General features: G+C 38.8%; 1 protein-coding gene across 5 annotated transcripts in view; it reads right to left on the bottom strand.

The window, feature by feature from the left end:
* Positions 1 to 16,197, bottom strand: part of AKAP9 (A-kinase anchoring protein 9) — a 136,916-nt gene extending 120,719 nt beyond the window's left edge. For all 5 annotated transcript variants that reach the window (XM_023724639.1, XM_023724643.1, XM_023724641.1 and 2 more), the window contains exon 1: positions 15,962 to 16,197. In XM_023724639.1, the coding sequence (XP_023580407.1) occupies positions 15,962 to 16,009 (48 nt within the window). In that variant the 5' untranslated portion in view covers positions 16,010 to 16,197. The remainder of the gene's footprint in view (positions 1 to 15,961) is intronic.
* Positions 16,198 to 20,629: the final 4,432 nt, after the last annotated feature.

Here is a 20,629-nt window from a genome sequence, read left to right as displayed (position 1 = left end):
TGCTCACAGGCACGCCTCTGTCTGGCCCTCAGTATCTGCCCAAAGGCACTCAGCTTTCTTGCTTCCGGGATCCGGAAAGCCCACTGTGCCGTCTCCTGTGGGTCTCTCCTGCCAGTCTCTTCTTCCTTGGTGGTGGTGGGCTCTTCTCTTTTCTGCTTCTGGGATAGCTCAGCTCAAGCCCTGTGGGATGGTAAAAATGACCAATCCCTTCGGTGGACTACAATTACCATATCTGCAGAGTCCCGTCCAATCATTTGGGTGGAGTTACAAGACCATGGCTAGAAAGGCCCCACACAAAAGTGATCTATCACACCGCATATGGATTATATATAATAGAGTACTGGACTGTTGTGCCTACAAAAACTCTAATAAACTAGCTACATGACACGGGACAAGACCCGTATCCTAGACAGAACTGTTGTACAATGAGAAGATACATTAGAAGCATCTTTTAAGATTTCTTAAAGTTTTAACTTTTTTTTTTTTGAGAAATTTTTTTCAGTTGTTCCCTTTCTTTCTCCTTTCCCTACCCTCCCTAATTATACAGGGGAAAAAGTAAAATTCTACATTATAAAAAGGTTAAAGAAACAAAAACTGTTGCTTGAGAAAATTATTCAATAAACAATACTCATTACTAAATGATCACAAATGAAGAAAGATTATCTAGAATAAAAAGTGGAATGGTTCTACTATTCTGTTTAGAACAAATCACTTCTAAGTACATAAAATTACCAAAACATTGTTTTAAGTTCATGTTACTGATTACATGAAGTTATATTATTACTTCAACGCCAGTAGCTAGAAGGTAAGCTCCGGGAGGGCAGGGAATTTTACTCAGAATCAAAGCTGAGAACAGTGCCTGCATATAGCCTCTCAATAAATATATGTTGAGTGAAAAGATATTTTTATAGAAAAGAGGCAGCACTAAGCAATAATTTTAGGCACTATTCCTCAGAACATGAGAACATTTACATAGTTTCTTCAAAAATAACAAAGATCATATATCAGGTCCATGGTTACATTACAGCACATTCATGCAATGTAGCATCATGCAACTATCAAAAATAATGTTCTCAAAAAATTTTAACGTTACAGAACAATGTTCCCAACATAAAGTTGGGTAAAAAGGGAAAACAGAGAACAAAACTGCATACAGAATATGATTCAAATTACATTTAAAAATATACTTATGCAGAGAAACAAGAATAAACAAATTATTAATAGCAATTACTTGTGGTTTATGGGATTATGGGTGATTGCCTTCTTATCTGAAAGATTTTCACTGCCTCCCCTGCCAACAGATGTGTAAAGAATATTCACTAATAAAATGGCCCACAGGTTAATATCACTATTTTAAAAGTATGCTATACAACTATACACCTACCAGAAATCTCATTCCAAAACACAGAAGTAATGCAGGAGTCCCAGGAATCTGCTGTCCTGGCCTCTTTAATCAGTTTCTCTTGCCATCTTTGCCACTTCCCCAATGACAAGGCCATTAAACCCCACTGGTTGGATGCCACCTGCTTCTGATTCATTTCACTGTCACCTCAGTTACTGCTACCAATGAAGAGTGAGAAGAATGGCACTTTGCCATTAACCTTATCTAGTCTCTGCACATTACGATGTTTAATCTCATCAAAAATAAAAATATACTGTACAGTTCATATAAAGGAGCATCCCTAAAACAAGATATATCTGCAACTAACAGACACTATCTCTCTCAGCAGCATAAATGCACAGCCCATTTTATCACTTAAAATTTGTTCACTTACAAGCCATAGAATATAGACTATTATTTCTCTGATATGCATTTTTTTTTTTTTTTGCAGGAAATATGGACTACAGAACAAAAGAGTCACTACATCTGGTTAGTTAAATGGCCCATTCTGTCTGATATCCAGTGTCCATCAACAGTTGCAGAGGACATCATCAGTCAGAAATCATTTATGTGATGGAACTGGGCATATATTAACTACATAGATATTGGTTTGCATTTGGCTTCACTCCCTCTTCCTACTCCATTCCTCAACATAGTCACTACTCCCCAAGGACTGAGGGAACACTGGATCATGATCTCTGCACATCTCTAAGCCACGGGCATGTGCTATATATGGAGGAAACCCTTGCACATGTTTCTTTCTTTCCTTTGTGCATTAGAAGACACACAAAAATGAATTCAGGCATTTAAAAGAATATGGACTTTGTAATAGCAAAAAATCAATCATAATAATAAAAAAAAACTGGAACCACCCAAATATTCATTGATGTGAGAACGGATTCTGTAGCATATTTGTATAATGAAATACTGTGCAAGAGTAAACATGCTCTACATAATACTGAGCAAAAACCAAATCATTAAATATATACAATATGATTCCATTAAATAAAGTTCAAGGAGCCCTAGTGGTGCAATGGTTAAAGCATTCACCAAAAGCCCACCAGCTGCTCCACGGGAGAAAGATTTGGCAGTCTGCTTCTATGAAGATTTACAGCCTTGGAAACCCTATGGGAGAGTTCTACTCTGTCCTATAGGGTTGCTATGTGTCAGAATCAACTCGATGGTGGTGGTTTTTTTAAATGAAGTTCAAAATTATGAAAACTAAACAATATAATGTTTATGTACACATAGACGTGTAGTATAGAAGAGCAAAGGAATGATAAAATTCGGAATTGTCATTATCTCAGGTGGTGAGGGGTGCGAGGAGATGGGGAAAGGTTTCAAATGTATTTGTACTAGTGTTTCTTAAGCTGGTTATGAATGCTGCTGTTGGATGCCGTCAAGTCGATTCCAACTCAGAGCTGACTCATAGTGATCCCATGTGACAGAACAGAACTGCCCCTATAGGGTTTTCTTGGCTATCATCTTTATGGAAGCAGATAACCACGTCTTTCTGCCACTTAGCTGCTGGGTGGGTTTGAACCACCAATCTCTGTTATCAGACAAGTGCTTAACTGTTGTGCCACCAGGGTGCCAGATGCCTACTCTATGAGTAGATTTCCTTCCATTATTTAACTAATTTTTCTCTCCCCCTCCTTTTTTTTTTAAGTTTATATAATGAAAAACTCCACGAAAACAACTAATTTGGGAACTCATTCTATCATTTTTGGTCATGTGCAAGCTTATGTGTAGGCAAAGGAAACAGGTCTGCACAGAGAGGAGAATCAGATATTGTAAAAGTGAGATAAGAGATGACAGAGAATGGCATCAGATCCTAATGGCTTTTCAGTTTGCATGAAACCCAACTATACTTCTCTGACCTTCCTTTGAAATTTCTGTACCTTTACAATAATCCTCCCTTTTCTCTCTTTCACTTCAGCAATCTGTGTTTTTGTAACTAAAGAGCTCTATTAGAATTAAGTTGTTTACATTAGCTATGTTCATCAAATCACTATTTTACATTAAAAAAAAAAACTGTATAGTAACAGCATAAAACTGCCACCCAGTGGCAGCATACCTATCTGAATATGGGATATATTTTTTAAGAAAGGAATAACCTCTTTGGATGTTAAATATGCCAAAAACACATTCTTTAAGTTTTTCACTACTTTCAGGATAAAGTCCATACTCTTTTAAATGACACATACGGCTCCTCATTATCTGACCCCAGCCTACTTCTCCAATCTAATTTTCTGCTATATGCCTAATCCTCTGCGCTCCAGCATAATGATGATAACGACGACAATGATGACAACGACAATGATGACAACAAGTTAATATATCTAAAACATTTTTTATAGTCTGACAATGTTCTAAGTGCTTCGTATGTATTAACCCAATCCTCACAATTCCAAGGCAGGTACTATGTTATTCTCATTGTGCAGGTAGGGAACGGAGACACAGAAAGGTTAAGTTAACTTGCTTAAAGTTACAAAGCTAGTAAATAGCAGACTCAGGATTCAATTACAAGCAGTCTATTCTAGCCCATGCTCATAATCACTACATTATACTGCTTTTCACACAAACTCCTTAAAAACATAGCTGACACTCGCTACCTCCTCTTCCTGACTCCCATTCATTCTCCATCCTGCAGCAATGTGGATTCTAAATTTCTCTTTCCACTGTACCTACTCTGACCAAACTGCTGCTAAAGCTAAAGGCCATTTTTCAAGTTTTATCACACTTGGTTTCTCGTATTTGACAAATTTCTCACATTTGACAAAAGGCCACTCCTCCTTACTTGAAACTGTCTTCCCTGAGTTTTACAGACAACACCCTCTCCTAGCTGTGTCTCAGTTTCCCTTGCAGATAATTCTCCTTCATCTGCACTTTAAATATGAGTGTTTCCCAGGATTCAACTCTCAGTCTGCATCCTGAGTGAGCTCCTCATTCCCAAAGTGTCAGTATTATCTTTATGCTCCTGATTCCCAAATTTTACCTCCAGCATAGGCTTCTGTCTTCAGTTCCAGACTCATACTCAATTATGTACTGGGCCACTCCTCTAGGATGTCCTAAGACACCTGCAACTCAACAGATCCAAAACAAAATTCATCTTCATCTCACTCAAGTATTTTTTTCATCCCCAATAACTCCTTATCTTGAGATTCACCCACTCAAATCCCCCATTTCCCCCAAATCTGTCCATGTTCCCTATCTCAGACAAGCACTCACATCTCTTCAGTTGCTACAGTCAGAAAACTGGGAGCCATATCTCTTACTCTTTACAACCAGTTATCAAGGCCTCTCTCAACCCTACCTCCTAAACATTGATCAAAGATACAAGAACCGGTGTAGGGTTAGAGAACACAAGGTCTTGTGTCAGACTGACTGAGTTTGAATCCTTGCTCTACCATTAGTTACTCTGTGCAAAGTACTTAAGTCTCCAGTTTTCCCACCTGTCAAATAAGAAGAGCAACAGTATCTACAGCTTTTCCAATAGTTGTAAAGATTACATGAAATGATAAAAGTAAACTCTTTAGCATAATGCCTAGCGCTAGTTAAGTGCTCAAAAAATAGTGGCTACTATTATCAAATCCATCTTCTTTTTTCTCCCACTGTCAACCTCCCTAACCCAGACCCCATCTCCCATCACTCTCCACCTTGCACCCTATGCTCTAGCCACATCACTCCGCACACAGTTCTCCTAATGCATCTTATCTTCTCATGCCTCCACACCTTTTCAGATGCTGACTCCTCTGCCTCAGACAATATCCTCCGCATCAGACTTTCTAATATGGCTAACTTCTAAACCCTATCAATGCTCCAAAATTCAGCTGAGAGTTAGATCCTCTGGTAACACTTCTCTAACCACCTTCCAGTCTAGAATAGTTATCTCTCCCATATGATTCCACCGCGATCTAAATGGAGGTCCATGTCTCTCAAATTCCACAGCCTAGAACAATGCCTAGCATGTGACAGGTGTTCAATTACATTTACCAAATGAGTAAATAAATGACTCCCTGACCTTCACTCTAAAAACTTATAATATTGTGGTTGACTTTCTACTCTATTAAAATGTGAAAGCATTAGGGACGGTCTGTGACTTTGTCTCTGAATTCCCACTGACTAGCATACAGTAACCAGTGGTGCAAACAGTTACATACTTGGCTGCTAACCAAAAGGTTGGAGGTTCAAGTCCACACAGAAGTGCCCTGGAAGAAAGGTCTGGCTATCTATGTCTGAAATACCAGCCACTGAAAACCCTATGGAGCACAGTGCTACTCTGATACACATAGGTTGCCATTAATTGGATTCAACTCGACTACAACTGGTTTAGCATATAGTAGCCAACACATCTGTCAATTTGTCATAGTGTGGTGGGCTTGTGTGTTGCCAGAAGCTATGCCACTGGTATTTCAAATATCAGCAGGGTCACCCATGGTGCACAGGTTTCAGCTGTCCACCATGTGATGCTCAGACTAAGACAGACTAGACAGAAAGGCCTGGTGACCTACTTTCAAAAATTAGCCAATGAAAACCTTATAAACCACAATAGAACACAGTTTGACTCACCTGTTTTGGACATGTCATCAGAAAGGATCAATCGAGGACATCACGTTTGGTGAAGTACAGGGACAGCAAGGACAAAGGAGACCCTCAGTGAGATGGACTGGCCCAACAGCCACAGCAATGGACATGAACATGTCAACGATTGTGAGGATGATGCAGGACTGAGCAATGTTTTGTTCTGCTGTCATAAGTTCGCCATATGTCGGCATCAACTCAACGGAAGCTATCTCTATCTAGCATATAGCAGAGGCTCAAAGAAATGCTAAATGAATGAATAAATCTAGGATTTGATCTGAAAGGCTGAAAAGAACTGAGTAGAGGAGTAACCAAATGAAAAGAACTTTTTAAGATTAACTTGGTAACAATGTACAGGACAAACTGGAGAAAACAGAATAGATGTAGAGATATCAGATAGAAGGTAAGGTGATGTGGGCCTGATTTTGTTGGGAAGTGGTGTTCGAATGGGAAGTGGTGTTCGAATGGGAAGAAAAGGCTAAGCATAAGATAGTTTTTGCATAAAAACAAAAAAAGAATGGGATTTAGTTATGAGTATGTAGGATGAAAGAAAACAATCAAAGAATTCAAAGGATTTTAATATTCAACCAAGATGCTTTCTCACTAAGTATAAACTGTTGAGCCTAGAAAACATAATGGTATATGAAAGGGAAAAGAGAAAACTGAGACATCAAAAATTTTTCATCTAAATCCTAGACAAAAAGAACTATATAGACTCTTGTCATAAGGTTCAAACCCTGAGACCCATTAAAATTATATCTTACTTCACCCTTTGAATTATTTTAAAATACATATTTTCTCAACTAAAAAAACCTCATTATCTTCTATTTTTCTTAAATTCTATTACAAAAATTTCTATTTTTCAAGTAGAAAAGTGAGAGTTCTTCTAAAACCAAACCAAACCCATTGCCATTGAGTCAATTCTGACTCATAGCAACCCTAATGGACAGAGGAGAACTGCCCTATAGGGTTTCCAAGGAGTGGCTCATGGATTTGAGCTGCCAAACTTTTGGTTAGGAGCCGTAGCTCTTAACCACTGTGCCACCAGGGCTCCCTTCTGTTAAAGGGAAGTCAATCAAGAGGAATGTTCATACGTGTATTTTCATTATGAAAGGAACTTACACAAATTAAAAATAAAATATTAGTTTGGCAAATATATTTTACATCAAAAATACTTTCAGTAAGTGGTCTATGAATAGAAAATAGTGTTTCTAACTTTCAGCCAAAAATCATTATTTCATATATTTGCTAATGCAGTCTTTACACACTTTCTAATACCATGCCCTTTAGAACATCTACTAATTTGTTGTACTAAAGAAATCAACACACACATCTACAGTCAATAAAACATAAATGTTGTCGGAATGAAGCTGAGATCACTGACCCATGCTGAACCCTTACTCTCCCCAACTCCTCTACACGCTTTCACAGATTAAATTTCATTTGTAATACATAGTTTTAATTGGTCCCTGTCTCTATCTTCCTTGGGGAAACTACTAAGGCAACGCCAACTTGAGTAAAGGTGAGACATCCTTGGGGAATAACTATACGCTAATCACACGGCCCAAATGATCCTTAGTAAAAAACAAGGAATTTTATATAATGTGTTCAGTATCAAGAAATAGAGCCTAGATTTTACAACCCTTTAGTTTTTTCAGAGATCTGTAAATCAGAGAACCAATTCAATCAAAACAATTTATAAATTCAAATCTTTATAAACAAGGACTTTGTATAGTGAAGTTTAGTGTAGTTCTGAATAGCCAAAATAATATGTTTTGGGGCTTACAGAAATGATTTCTTAAAAGGAAAAACAAATCTTACAACTTGTAAGAGAAACTTCTGGACCAATAAAAATCCCAGTGAGCAAAAAACCAAAATAGGAATCATAACCCTGATGGCAACTGAAAACAAACACTACACTGTTCATGAACAAAGAAGATAAAGGAATTTTACATAGTACAAAAGAACCTGTAGATTTAAATAAATAACCCAGGCAAAACCACTTCTGGAACAAAGTTAAATTTCTGAATAGTGTTAAATCCATGTGTAAATCAACCAAAGCTTTATAAACTTCCCAACGCACCTAGACTAGCACTAAATATCCTAAGATATATTTTGATGACCACTATCACCAAAACACTAAAAGTAAAAGGGGAGTCAATATTACAACAACAAAAATAGCTTACACTGGTGAATTATCTGTACAGGCCTATTGTGTTCATATATAAAAATGACAGACTTTTCATGACTAAAGACTAAGTTATTTTTTCCCATAGTGGAAATGAATTGATAATGATCAAGCCAAAAACGCAACAGGTGCCGCTTCCGACCAACAGCATGCACTTGTAAAACAGCTGGCCATGGAATGGAATGACTCACCGGCCCACACAGAAATCAAACTTTAGCATCATGCTCTAATCAACTCACTAAGAATCTATTACTCAAAGGAAGCAAGAGTTTAAATTTTGGAAGAGCCCAGAGGGCTTCTGAAAATACAAGGTGGAAGATAATCCCACTGGATGGATATAGGTGTGTGTATATATATATATACGTATATGCACATATACACAGACACACATATATATTTATATTTACATAAGAAGCTGATTAAAAAAGATCTATCTTTTTAAAAAAAAACCACAGTGATTAATGACAGAAATAATTTGTAAACACTTAAAAAAAAAAAAACCCATTGCCGCCGAGTTAATTCCAACTCATAGTGACCCTATAAGACAGAATAGAACTGCCCCATAGGGCTGTAAAACTTTACGGAAGCAGACTGCCACATCTTTCTCCCATGGAGCAGTTTGTGGGTTCAAACCACTGACTTTTTCAGTTAGCAGCCCAGCGCTTTAACCACTGTGCCACTAGGGCTCCTTTGTAAACACTTAGCAATGCTAAATGAGAAATAACTGCTAAAAAGTATTAAACTCTAAGTCCATTTTCTCCTTATGGTAGTAATTCTTAAACTTTAGGGAACAGTCACCTAGGGTGCTTATTAAAAAGTTTCTGATTCAGATGTGTGGGTGGAGCCCAGAAATGTGCATTTTTAACAAGTGACCTCTGCCAGTGTTTCATAAACTACATCTTGAGGAATATGGAAATAGGGCCCTACTCTAGACTGAGTATTAGTATTCTATCATTAAAAAAGCAAAATCTTTTATATAAGGTCATCTTTGGGGGTCAAGACTCTATTAATAAACTATGAAGAGCTTAACAATTAACATGCACATCAGAAGCAGAAGATATAACTGGCACTGCTGAAAGTTAACTAAAGCGGGAAAATCTGCACAGGTCAAAAAATAATCATAGTTTCTTTATATCTAGCAAGAGAAGAACTCAAAAAGCTCTCAATTATTATTTCATTTATCCTTCAAAACACCTGTGAGATCTATATACTGTGATAGGATTATCTCCAAAGACAATGAGGCACAGATTTGTGGTAATTTAAATAAATGCTTGCTAAGTAAAAGTCCATAGCTGCCTATTGTAGGCGTTCAAAAATGTTGAACAATGAGATAATGTTTCCAAAGTCTGAACCTAGTGCCTTTTCTACCAGGCCAAATAGCAGTATTATAAATTCACCAAAAAAAAAAGAAAAAATCAGATGCAAAACAACCTTAATAAACTTTACAAAAATTCTGTAGTGTTTCCAAATTCAACTTTTTAAAGAGATGCTAAATTTAAAGGGGCTAATTTTTATATCAGAAGATAAATATGATTAAATATTTCTATTTAAATTCATTTACATCTCAATAATCAGTAGCCTATAATAGAAATTTTGCAGTCATAGTTTAGCTCTCACTACAAACCTTTTATAAAAACAAGAGGTGTTTTTGTTTAAATTTTTTTTTTTCCCCAATCTTGTCATATTCAGAGGACTTGGATGTATCCTATGTTTTTCATGTCCTCTTTTCCTTGTGCTATCATTCAATGTTCAGTTTCACTGAGAGGACACCAGAGAGCTCCTTGCTAAGAATCTCTTCATTGGATCCTACGAGCCTTTTATCCCAATAACTTCTCTGTTCCTGTCTCTGGAATTTGCTGGATTCTTCTCAGATACCTTTTTATAATACTATATACACTTCTCCCTGGAGCCCTAGTTAAAATGGTTAAGAGCTTGGCTGCTAACCAAAAGGTTGGCAATTCAAATCCACCAGCTGCTCCTCAGAAACCCCCTACGGGGCAGTTCTACCCTGTCCTATAGGGTTGCTATGAGTCGGAATCCACTCCAAGGCACCTAACAACATATACACTTCAAGGAGCCTGTCCTGCCCATTCTTTCCTCTGTATTATCCTCTTAAAGCTCATAACCAAAGAACCATATTTTTTTCCAACAAAGCATAAAGATGCAGTTTTAAATCACAAGCAATGAACCAGTGTTGCAATAATGATCAAGTTATCAAACTGCTGCACCAGTCTGAAAGCTATGTAAGCTATGTCAAACGTAAGTATAAAAAACTAGCAAGTTTAAAAGACAGAGAGAGAGAACTTTCTTAGTGGTGGTGTAGTATATGCAAAGAACAATTAACATCATTACTAACTTTGTCATCAAAGTGGAATCAATGACTGAAAAGTCCTGGCATCAATAACCTAGTATATAACTTGCACAGAGCACTGTCCTTTTTTGCATACAATTAGCACTACTGTTCAACTTGAAAACACTCATTAAACAAACAAAAATCATATAATTACCAAGCTACTGAATGCAACAGGCAATATTTTTAATTATTCTTAATAATTATTGAACAAACAATGACAATTATATAAAATACTGAATACTTTGTACAAAACTTTGGTTTCATTATTTGAGTTACATTAACAGAACTTAAAAAAGTACACCTGATGCAAATTTATAGGCGTTAAGTTTTCTACTAAATGCACAACTGTCTTCAATTAATTTTGCTCACTAATACTACAATTTTTTTTTTTTTTTTAATAAAATGTTGCAAATAATTTTGGAGCCCTGGTGGCACAATGGTTAAAGTGGTGAACTGCTAACAAAAGGTGGCAGTTCAAAACCACCAGCAGCTGTGCGAGAGAACGATGTGGCAGTCTGCTTCTGCAAAGATTTACAGTCTTGGAAACTCTATGGGGTTGCTATGAGTCAGAATCGACTCGACGGCAGTGGGTAAATAATTTTACTTGGAAAAATGGAGTCATTTAAAGTGGAGTAAGAATAGTTTGGTTCAACACAATGACAGTCTATGTTAGTGTCATCCTGGTCAGCATGATGTAAATGGGGTCAGTCCAGCTCTGAAAATATTTACTTAATAATGCAGTAATGTCTCACATCTCCATGGGTCAGGCTTCTTGCAGTATCAATACTCAGGACACAGCTAAGGACCCAATAGTAAACCAAAAACTCTCCAAGCAGCAGAAAAATAAACTAAACTGTTAAAAAGCCCATGCACCAAGTTCCATTAGCCCTTGGTTTTTACAAATTAGTAACCTGGATTCTCTAATCACAAAATCTAAAACAGCAAATCAGGGGAAGAGGCAGATTAGAAGGAGCAAGGCAAGGTGAGTATGTCCGTAACAATGAGAACCGACAGCAATAAAAGACGAGTAAGAACTAAAAAAACAGAAAGGAGACTTATGTCTAATAACATAGAATCGCAACTTTAATTTATATAATACAAGTAGCACTGGTATAAGAATTATAGTTCTAAGACTATACACCGAAGTGAGGGACCTTAGGGAACTTAGTTATTCTGTGCCTCATTTCCTTGATCTGTACAATGATCATACAATATAATATGTCCTTCATCACACTATGTGATAAGCCTTTATTATTTTTAAAAGTGACATTTTAACATTTTTTTTACTGATCATTAAAGAAATATACAATAGAGAATTTGGAAAACATTAAAAAAGTAAAGAAAATTAAGATTGCCTATAACCTTACTACCAAAAGATAACCACTGCTTATATTTTGGTGATTTTCTTTCAGGTGTCTTCATATATAAATACGTACATATACCGGTTTTTGTAATTTTTTTAACGTGGCATTATTTGTGGGCATTTTCCCAAGTCAAAAAGTCTTTGTGTACATTATTTTAATGACTACATATACCATAATTTATTTCCTATCATGGCATATTTTTTGTTGTTGTCGTTAGGTGCTGTTGAGTCGTTTTAGACTCATAGCAACCCCATGTGACAGAGTAGAACTGCCCCATAGGGTTTTCTTGGCTGTAATCTTTAAGGAAGCAGACCACCAGGTCTTTTCCCTACGAAGCCGCTGGGTGAGTATGAACTGCCAACCTTTTGGTTAGCAGTCAAGTGCTTAATCGTTTGTGCCACCAGGGCTGTATCTATGACAAGGTTAAAAGAAATGATCTTTATAAGGTCTAGATACAGATATTTTTCAATGGAACATTAAGATTGGAACTGCTTACTAGTCAGTCACCAAGAGAAAGACTAAGAATTTGAGGTTTATAGAACTAGATCATCCAACAAAGTACAATCCTTAAGTCCAATGAACAAACAAGATATTTGAAGAACCAAGTATCTAATAAGTTTTGGGAAACGATCATTTTAAGTGGTTTCTAAAACCAGGAAGAAGAGATTTCCGATTAAGAGAAATCTGGAATACTGTCATTAAATTACAAGCATGGTAGGAAAGCAGCACTACAACCACGCTAGGAAAGTAGAAATGTAATGACAACACATGAGCCTTTCTGCTCATTCATTCGTGAAGCACATATTTATTGAGTTGTTGGTGTTATTGTTGTTAGCTACTGTGGACTCAGCCCCCGACTCATGACAACCCCATGTGCTACACAGCAGAACTGTTCCGTAGGATTTTCTTGGGTATGATCTTTATGGAAGCAGTTTGCCAAGCCGTTCTTCCGTGGAGCCACTGGGTGGGTTTGAACAGCCAACTATAATGTTAGCACCTGACTGCAAACTGTTTGCGCCACCTAGGCTCCTCGGACAGGCATTGTGCTAGGCTACATTACTATCAATAGTATAAGAGTTTTCTTTGTAAAAAATTCTTAAAGATGAGATAGCGGCAGTTAACACATTCTAACAAATGAAAAAAATAACCGAAAATCCTAATGTACCTTCTCTGTCATTGTGCCTATTACCGAAGGTCTGTCTCTCCCGCTAAACTGTAAGTCTCTTAAGAGCAAGGATTGTGTCACCACCTCTATATTTACATCCCTTGGTATAAGATAGGAGTTCAACATTTGCTGAATTATTTTTCATTTATAATAGTCTTTCGGTTCTAATCTACAAACACACATTATTATACAATTGAAATAATAATGTATACACTATTTTTGATTTCACTCTATTTTCCATGTTCCTATCAGCCTTCATAATTTTAACGCTGCAAACTATTCCATTGCATTTATAAATAACTTAGAAAAGATTCTCCTAATGTTGTCTTTGAAGGTTGCTTCCAGTATTTTTATATTGTATAGCTAATGTTGCAAACACATCTTGCCTTACAAGTCTCACAGATATACTTCTCAATAGAAATATTGGGCTCAACTCTAAAGGATAATCTTGTACGGTAAAAGTTTAAGTTGAAAGAAAAAGATTTTTACTCTAATAGATACAATTTTCAAAGACAAAAAAACAACACACACATACAGAAACTAGAATTCTATTTTGCCAAATCAACTACATACGGCCAGTAATTTAAATAAGTCCTCTAACTATTTTGGGAAACCTCGGTAGCACAGTGGTTGCTACGGCTGCTAACCAAAAGGTCAGCAGTTCAAATCCACCAGGCACTCCTTGGAAACCCTATGGGGCAGTTCTACTCTGTCCTATAGGGTCACTATAAGTCAGAATTGACTAGGCGGCAACGGGTTTTTTTTTTTTTTTAACTATTTTCAGATGTTTTTGTCCAAAGTAAACTGTTTTGTAGGACTGCTTCACATATATTAGAAAAGATACTTTTGGGGACAGACAGTAAAAATTCTGAGGTAAAAGACAAATAAGTGTTGATAATTAAGTCTAAATAGAACTTCAGTGCTTTCGGAAGGGGGCACACACTTAAGCCCCACTTCCTTGGCTACATAGATAGAGTTTGCTTAGACCCTTAGGTTGCTTACAAATGTAATCAACTTTGGGCTTCTGAAGATGACCTGATTGCTCTTTCCCTCCATTTATAGATTCTAAGTAATAACCTACCTGGATACATGTAAGAACTTAAACCTTGACCTTAACTATAAAAACCAAACCCACTGCCGCAGAGTCAATTCAACTCAGTGACCCCACAGGACAGAATAGAACTGTCCCATAGGGTTTCTAAGCTGTAAACTTTTAAAAACATTTTATTGTGCTTTAGGTGAAATTCTACATAGTAAACTAGTTTCCCATTCAATAATCCATACATAAATTGTTCCGTGACTTTGGTTGCAATCCCCGCAATGTGTCAGCACTCTCCCCATTTCCACTCTGGATTCCCATTTCCATTCGTCCGGTTTCCCTGCTCTTTCCTACCTTCTCTTCTTTGCTTTTGGGCAAATGTTGCCCTTTTCGTCTGGTGTAGTTGATTGTTCTAAGGAGCACATTCCTCACGGGTGTTATTGTTTATTTTATAGGCCTATTATTTGGCTGAAAGGTGATCTCCGGGATCACACCAAGCTGTAAGTCTTCACAGATGCCAACTGACTGCCACATCTTTCTCCTACAGAGGGGCCGGTGGGTTCAAACCGCGACTTTTTGGTTAGCAGCTGAGTGCTTTAACCACTGCACCACCAGGGCTCCTTAAGCCTTGACCTTAGAGTGAATTTGTGAAAAAGTCAACTATATTTTAGTAACATGAAGTTAGTTTACATACTTATTTATTAACAAATTTGTCTTGAGTATCTACTAATGAATTTCTGCAGTATTGTTTTTTCATTGATTACCAAAATCACTGACCCGGTTTCCTCTGTCAGTATGTTTGTTTGGAGGAGAAGAAGAGGAAGAAAGAAAAAACAGCCAACTATGTTGTAATTTAATTGTGGTTCAATCATGATTGTTAACAATTACCTCTAATAAGACAGTTAAAATATAATCTATAAAAGGTAATTCCATTGTAGGGAGAAGAGGACCTTTGAGGCCAAAAGATATGCTCAAACGTGATTTTTTAAAGAAAAATGCTATTTAATTTCTATTTTGTCTATGTCAATTTTTTCATGAAGCCCAATGAGTGGATATATTTATAATTTTGTACTGCATTGTTTACAGGCTTTTTCATACACACACACACAATCAGGACTCATCCAGATACAGATAAGTACAACAAACCGCTAAAAACATTTCAAGTATTTAAAGCAGAAATTCCATAGGTGTTGCTTAGAATACGGAATCTTTCTCTCCATTCCCCTCACCAAGGCCCAGAAGTTCCATTGACACACTGCATTAACATTCCACACAATACAAAAGCGCATGCCATGACAAAGACCTCCAAACACAAACATACAAAGCACGCTTCTAAAAACGCCCCTAAAGCGAAGTTCACAGCTGGCACTTGTAGCACCCTCAAGCCACTGCTGTGGCAGCTGTTACAGGCCAATCACACACACCCAAGAGTGCCAGCGTGCCACCTAAAGAAGCCTAGCTGATGATGAGCGCACAAATCCCCCACCGAATAAAGAAAAGCCCCAAATCCCCACCCAGAAAAGCACAATGCCTGCACTACCCAGAAAACACCCTAAAAGAGTGAAAAGTTGGAGATTTAGAGGCGATAAATACTAGCTAATAGCAATACAGTAAAACAGGAGTTTCATTTGCGCACTCAAGAGAAAGAGCCACACGATCCAATCATCACGGAAGTATAATTTGCTAGGTGGTAGCATAGGGCTTTTTCCTCTATTGGAAAAAGGGGAAAGGGTGGCTAGGGGAAAATAAAGACCTTGCGGCACCTTTCTCCCAGTCAGCGAGTGCACTGTGGCTGCTGCGATCTCCACTTCCCAGGCTCCCCTCCACCATCCCTTCCCAGCCGCCGCCTCCTCCCACCGCAGGCCCGGCTGCGCCCGGCTTTCCTACCTTCGCTTTGCCGGCCTCCAGCTTCTTCTGTCTCTCCTCGTCCTCCATGGCCTCTGCGGAGAAGGGTGGGGGGAGACAGAAGGGGGTCGAGGGTAGAAAGGAAAGGTCGACTCAGACGGAGGTGGGACGGCAAGCTCCGGGGCCCAAGCAGAAGGGCCGGGCCTGGCGCTCCCCCTCCCGGAGTCGAACAAGTCTTCGCGCTCACTGGTGGATGGTCCTCGATCGCACAGATAGCGCCGTCACCGTCGCCGCCATCTTCGTCTCCACGTAAACACGCGGCCCGGCGGGGGTGGGGGGTGGCACGTCAGTCCGCGCAGCCGCCGGGAGCCCCGCCGCGCCAGGCAGGTGTGCCTTCGGCCCTGCCGCTCGCGACGGCGTGGGGGCGACCCTGGCCCGGCCACCCCTGCCTCCTACCGGCGACGAGCCGGCGGGAGACAGCGCCCCTTCGACCCTGGACCTTCCTCGCCCTCACTGGGAATGAACGGCTCCCAGGTTGCTGCTGGGCTAGAGTGTGCGAGGGGACGGGATCTAACGGGGTGCCTGGCCTGGCCCCCACCCGCCGTACTGCGGACTCAGTGGTCGCTTTTAAAACATTGAGTTTTTTTCAAATTTTAAAAATTGTAGATGCCTAGTGGTGAAATTGAAGAACACGGAAAAGCCTCAAAGGAAAAGTGGTAGTAGCGGTGATGGTGAGGAGCCCACCGGATATCTGGTTTTCAACCTAATTGATTCCTAGACTCAAGGAGTTGGGAGAGTAGCTACTTGCTCTGGTTACTTCCTTAGCCTGAAAGTCCCTCCGTCTTCCTCACACTGGTACTGGCCAAATCTCGGGTTCATCCCTAAAGGTCCACCTACGTACCGCCTCCAAATAACTTACCTCTTTATTCCTTCCACCGCAACTGGGACGTATCCAGTCATAACTTACTCCCTTCCCACTCCCTCTTTGGAGCTTCCCCTTAGCAATGGTATTCTGAAAGGAGAATGAGCTTCGGGACTTGGGGTGGGGACAAAGCCAGTCTACACTAATTTTCTAGCTTTAATGACCTTGAACAAGTTTCCTACTTCCCGAGTTCTTGTTTGCTTACGTGGAATTTTTTGGAAGGTTTGTTAGGATTCAATGAGATAACATATGTGAGTGCCCCTGGCGCATTAAAACAATTAATGTCAGTTTTCTTTCTTGTATTTCTTTTAAGTACTGAGTGATATTTTAATAATTTGTGTATGGCTTAGTTCAACTCATACTCTTGGTTCCCTGATGCCAGAGACTGTTGCTTATCTTTGCATTACCAAAATGACTAGTACAGTGCTTTGTACCCAATAAACACTTGTTGAATTAAGCCGTGTTTGTAAATTGAACATTAGTCTTTTTACTTTTTTCCCCCTCCACTGCTCCCTCAGTATTTCCTTTTTTCTTTCCCCTCTGCTACCCCCAAATGCATTTCTGGAGTGAACCACACACTTTAATGTCTTAGTCTTAACAAACGCAGATCACCAGGCCTTTGCGTCACCAGGGCTCCTTGAAACTAGCTTAGCCTCCCTTGCACCACCTAGGGACCTTAAGATATTAATACTTTTACTTTGATTACTTGTTGAAATGATAATATTTTGGGTATATTGGATTAATTTTTTACCTATTTTACTTTTTTAAAATGTGTTTACTAACAAGAAAATTTTACATTACATATGTGGCTCTCATTATGGCTCACGTTTTTCTGTTGGACAGTGCTCCTTTATTGGACAGTTTAAATAGAGAAGTGATACAACGGCTGAGTCTTGGAAGGAAGGAGGGAAGGTAAGAGGAATCAGTAAATGAGACTAAATGAATCAGTAAATGAACAGAAGCTAGCTACATAAAAGGAAAAGCAGCTACATACTAGGAAAATCTTTCTCATTTTCAAAGTCATTATTGTGGAACCAAAATACCAGAATTTTGCTAATTACATCCTTCAATTTTTCCAAGTTTTGTTTAATACCACTGAGGATCCAGTTATAGATCTATGCTAATCAAATTGTTATCTGATTATAACCTGGACTAAAATTATTCAGAGAAAATTTTCATGTGTGATTCTTCTGCTAAATCGGATAGAGTAATTTTCTAAATTGTTTCACCATTTTTTCCATTTTTATGGCTCTACTTCCCTTTAGAAGACATTGGCAGCTACTACGTCCATGGAACATTTGCCACCATCACTTGCCAGGCAATCTGCCCAAAACTATGCTCAAGATCCCCTCCAAGGGGCACAACTTCCAAACTTCTCTGTTTTAGCTAATGACCTTCTTCCAGTCTGCTAAACTTGAAATCTTGGAGTTCACTTTGATTACTCTGTACCTCACCCTTCATATTCTGTCAGGCATCATGTCCAGTTGTGATTTCTTTTCCAGAGTCTCTTGATTTCTTCACAGCTTTTCCTTTCTGACTGCTACCATGGTAGACCAGACCCTTGTTATCTCATATTTAGAAAAGTTCAAAAGACTCCAAGCTGGTATGTCTGTTTCGTTCCTACCCACTACACTACCGTACTCATAACTCTGTCAGATTAGTTTTCTAAGACACAGCTTCCACAAAGTCATTCCATTGTAAAATGCCTTCCTACTGCCCATACACGCATCTGTCAGTTTGTCATACTGTGGGGGCTTACATGTTGCTGTGATGCTGGAAGCTATGCCACCGGTATTCAAATAACAAGCAGGGTCACCCATAGTGGACAGGTTTCAGCTGAGCTTCCAGGCTAAGACAGACTAGGAAGAAGTACCCAGCGGTCTACTTCTGCAAAGAACTAGCCAGTGAAAACGTTACGAATAGCAGTGGAACATTGTCTGATATAGTACTGGAAGATGAGCCTCCCAAGTTGGAAGGCACTCAAAATATGACTAGAGAAGAGCTGCCTCCTCAAACTAGAGTCGACCTTAATGATGTGGATTGAGTCAAGCTTTCGAGACCTTCAGTTGCTGATGTAGCATGGCTCCAAATGAGAAGCAGCAGCTGCAAACATCCACTAATAATCGGAATGTGGAATGTACAAAGTATGAATCTAGGAAAATTGGAAATTGTCAAAAATGAAATGGAATGCATAAACATCGATATCCTAGGCATTAGTGAGCTGAAATGGAGTGGTATTGGCCATTTTGAATCGGACAATCATATGGTCCACTATGCCAGGAATGACAACTTGAAGAGGAACGGCATTGCATTGATCATCGAAAAGAACATTTCAAGATCTATCCTGAAGTACAATGCTGTCAGTGATAGGATATTATCCATACTTTGTCAAGGAAGACCAGTTAATGAGACTATTATTCAGATTTACACACCAACCACTAGGACCAAAGATGAAGAAATTGAAGATTTTTACCAACTTCTGCAGTCTAAAATTGATCAAACAGGCAATCAGGATGCATTGATATTTACTGGTGGTTGGAATGTGAAAGTTGGAAACAAGGAAGGATCAGTAGTTGGAAAATATGGCCTTGGTGATAGAAACAATGCTGGAGATTGCATGATAGAATTTTGTAAGACCAACGACTTCTTCACTGCAGATACCTTTTTTCACCAACATAAATGGTGACTATACACGTGGACCTCGCCAGATGGAATACACGGGAATAAAATCTACGACTGCTGTGGAAAGAGATAATGGAAAAGCTCAACATCATCAGAACAAGGCCGGGGTCGACTGCGGAACAGACCATCAACTGCTCATATGCAAGTTCAAGTTGAAACTGAAGAAAATTAGAACAAGTCCATGAGAGCCAAAATAAGACCTTGAGTATATCCCACCTGAATTTAGAAATAATCTTAGGAATAGATTTGACATGTTGAATACTAATGACCGAAGAACAGACAAATTGTGGAGTGACATCAAAGACATCATACATGAAGAAAGCAAGAGGTCATTAGAAAGACAGGAAAGAAAGAAAAGAGCAAAATGGATGTCAGAAGAGACTCTGAAACTTGCTCTTGCATGTAGAGTAGCTAAAGCAAAAGGAAGAAATGATGAAGGAAAAGAGCTGAATAGAAAATTTCAAAGGGCAGCTCGAGAAGACAAAGTATTATAATGACATGTGCGAGAGCTGGAGATAGAAAACCAAAAAGGAAGAACACGTTCAGCATTTCCTAAGCTGAAACAACTGAAGAAAAAAATTCCAGCCTTGAGTTGCAATAGTGAAGGATTCTACAGGGAAAATATTAAACTGACCCAGGAAGCATCAAAAGAAGATGGAAGGAATACACAGAGTCACTATACCAAAAAGAATTGGTCGATGTTCAGCCATTTCAAGAGGTAGCATATGATCAGGAACTGATGGTAATGAAGGAAGAAGTCCAAGCTGCACTGAAGGCATTGGTGAAAAACAAGGCTCCAGGAATTGATGGAATATCAATTGAGATGTTTCAACAAACGGATGCAGCACTGGAAGTGCTCACTCGTCTATAACAAGAAATCTGGAAGACACCTACCTGACCAACCGACTGGAAGAGATCCACATTTATGCCTATTCCCAAGAAAGGTGATCCAACCAAACACAGAAATTATCAAACGATATCATTAATATCACACATAAGTAAAATTTTGCTAAAGATCATTCAAAAGCGGCTGCAGCAGTATATTGACAGGAAACTGCCAGAAGTTTAAGCTGGATTCAGAAGAGGATGTGGAACGAGGGATATCA

The sequence above is a fragment of the Trichechus manatus genome, unplaced genomic scaffold (genome assembly GCF_000243295.1).
Source record: "Trichechus manatus latirostris isolate Lorelei unplaced genomic scaffold, TriManLat1.0 scaffold00253, whole genome shotgun sequence".
In the NCBI taxonomy this organism is placed as follows: domain Eukaryota; kingdom Metazoa; phylum Chordata; class Mammalia; order Sirenia; family Trichechidae; genus Trichechus; species Trichechus manatus.
The sequence above is the reverse complement of the archived record's forward strand: the minus strand, read 5'-3'. Positions and strand labels throughout refer to the sequence as shown.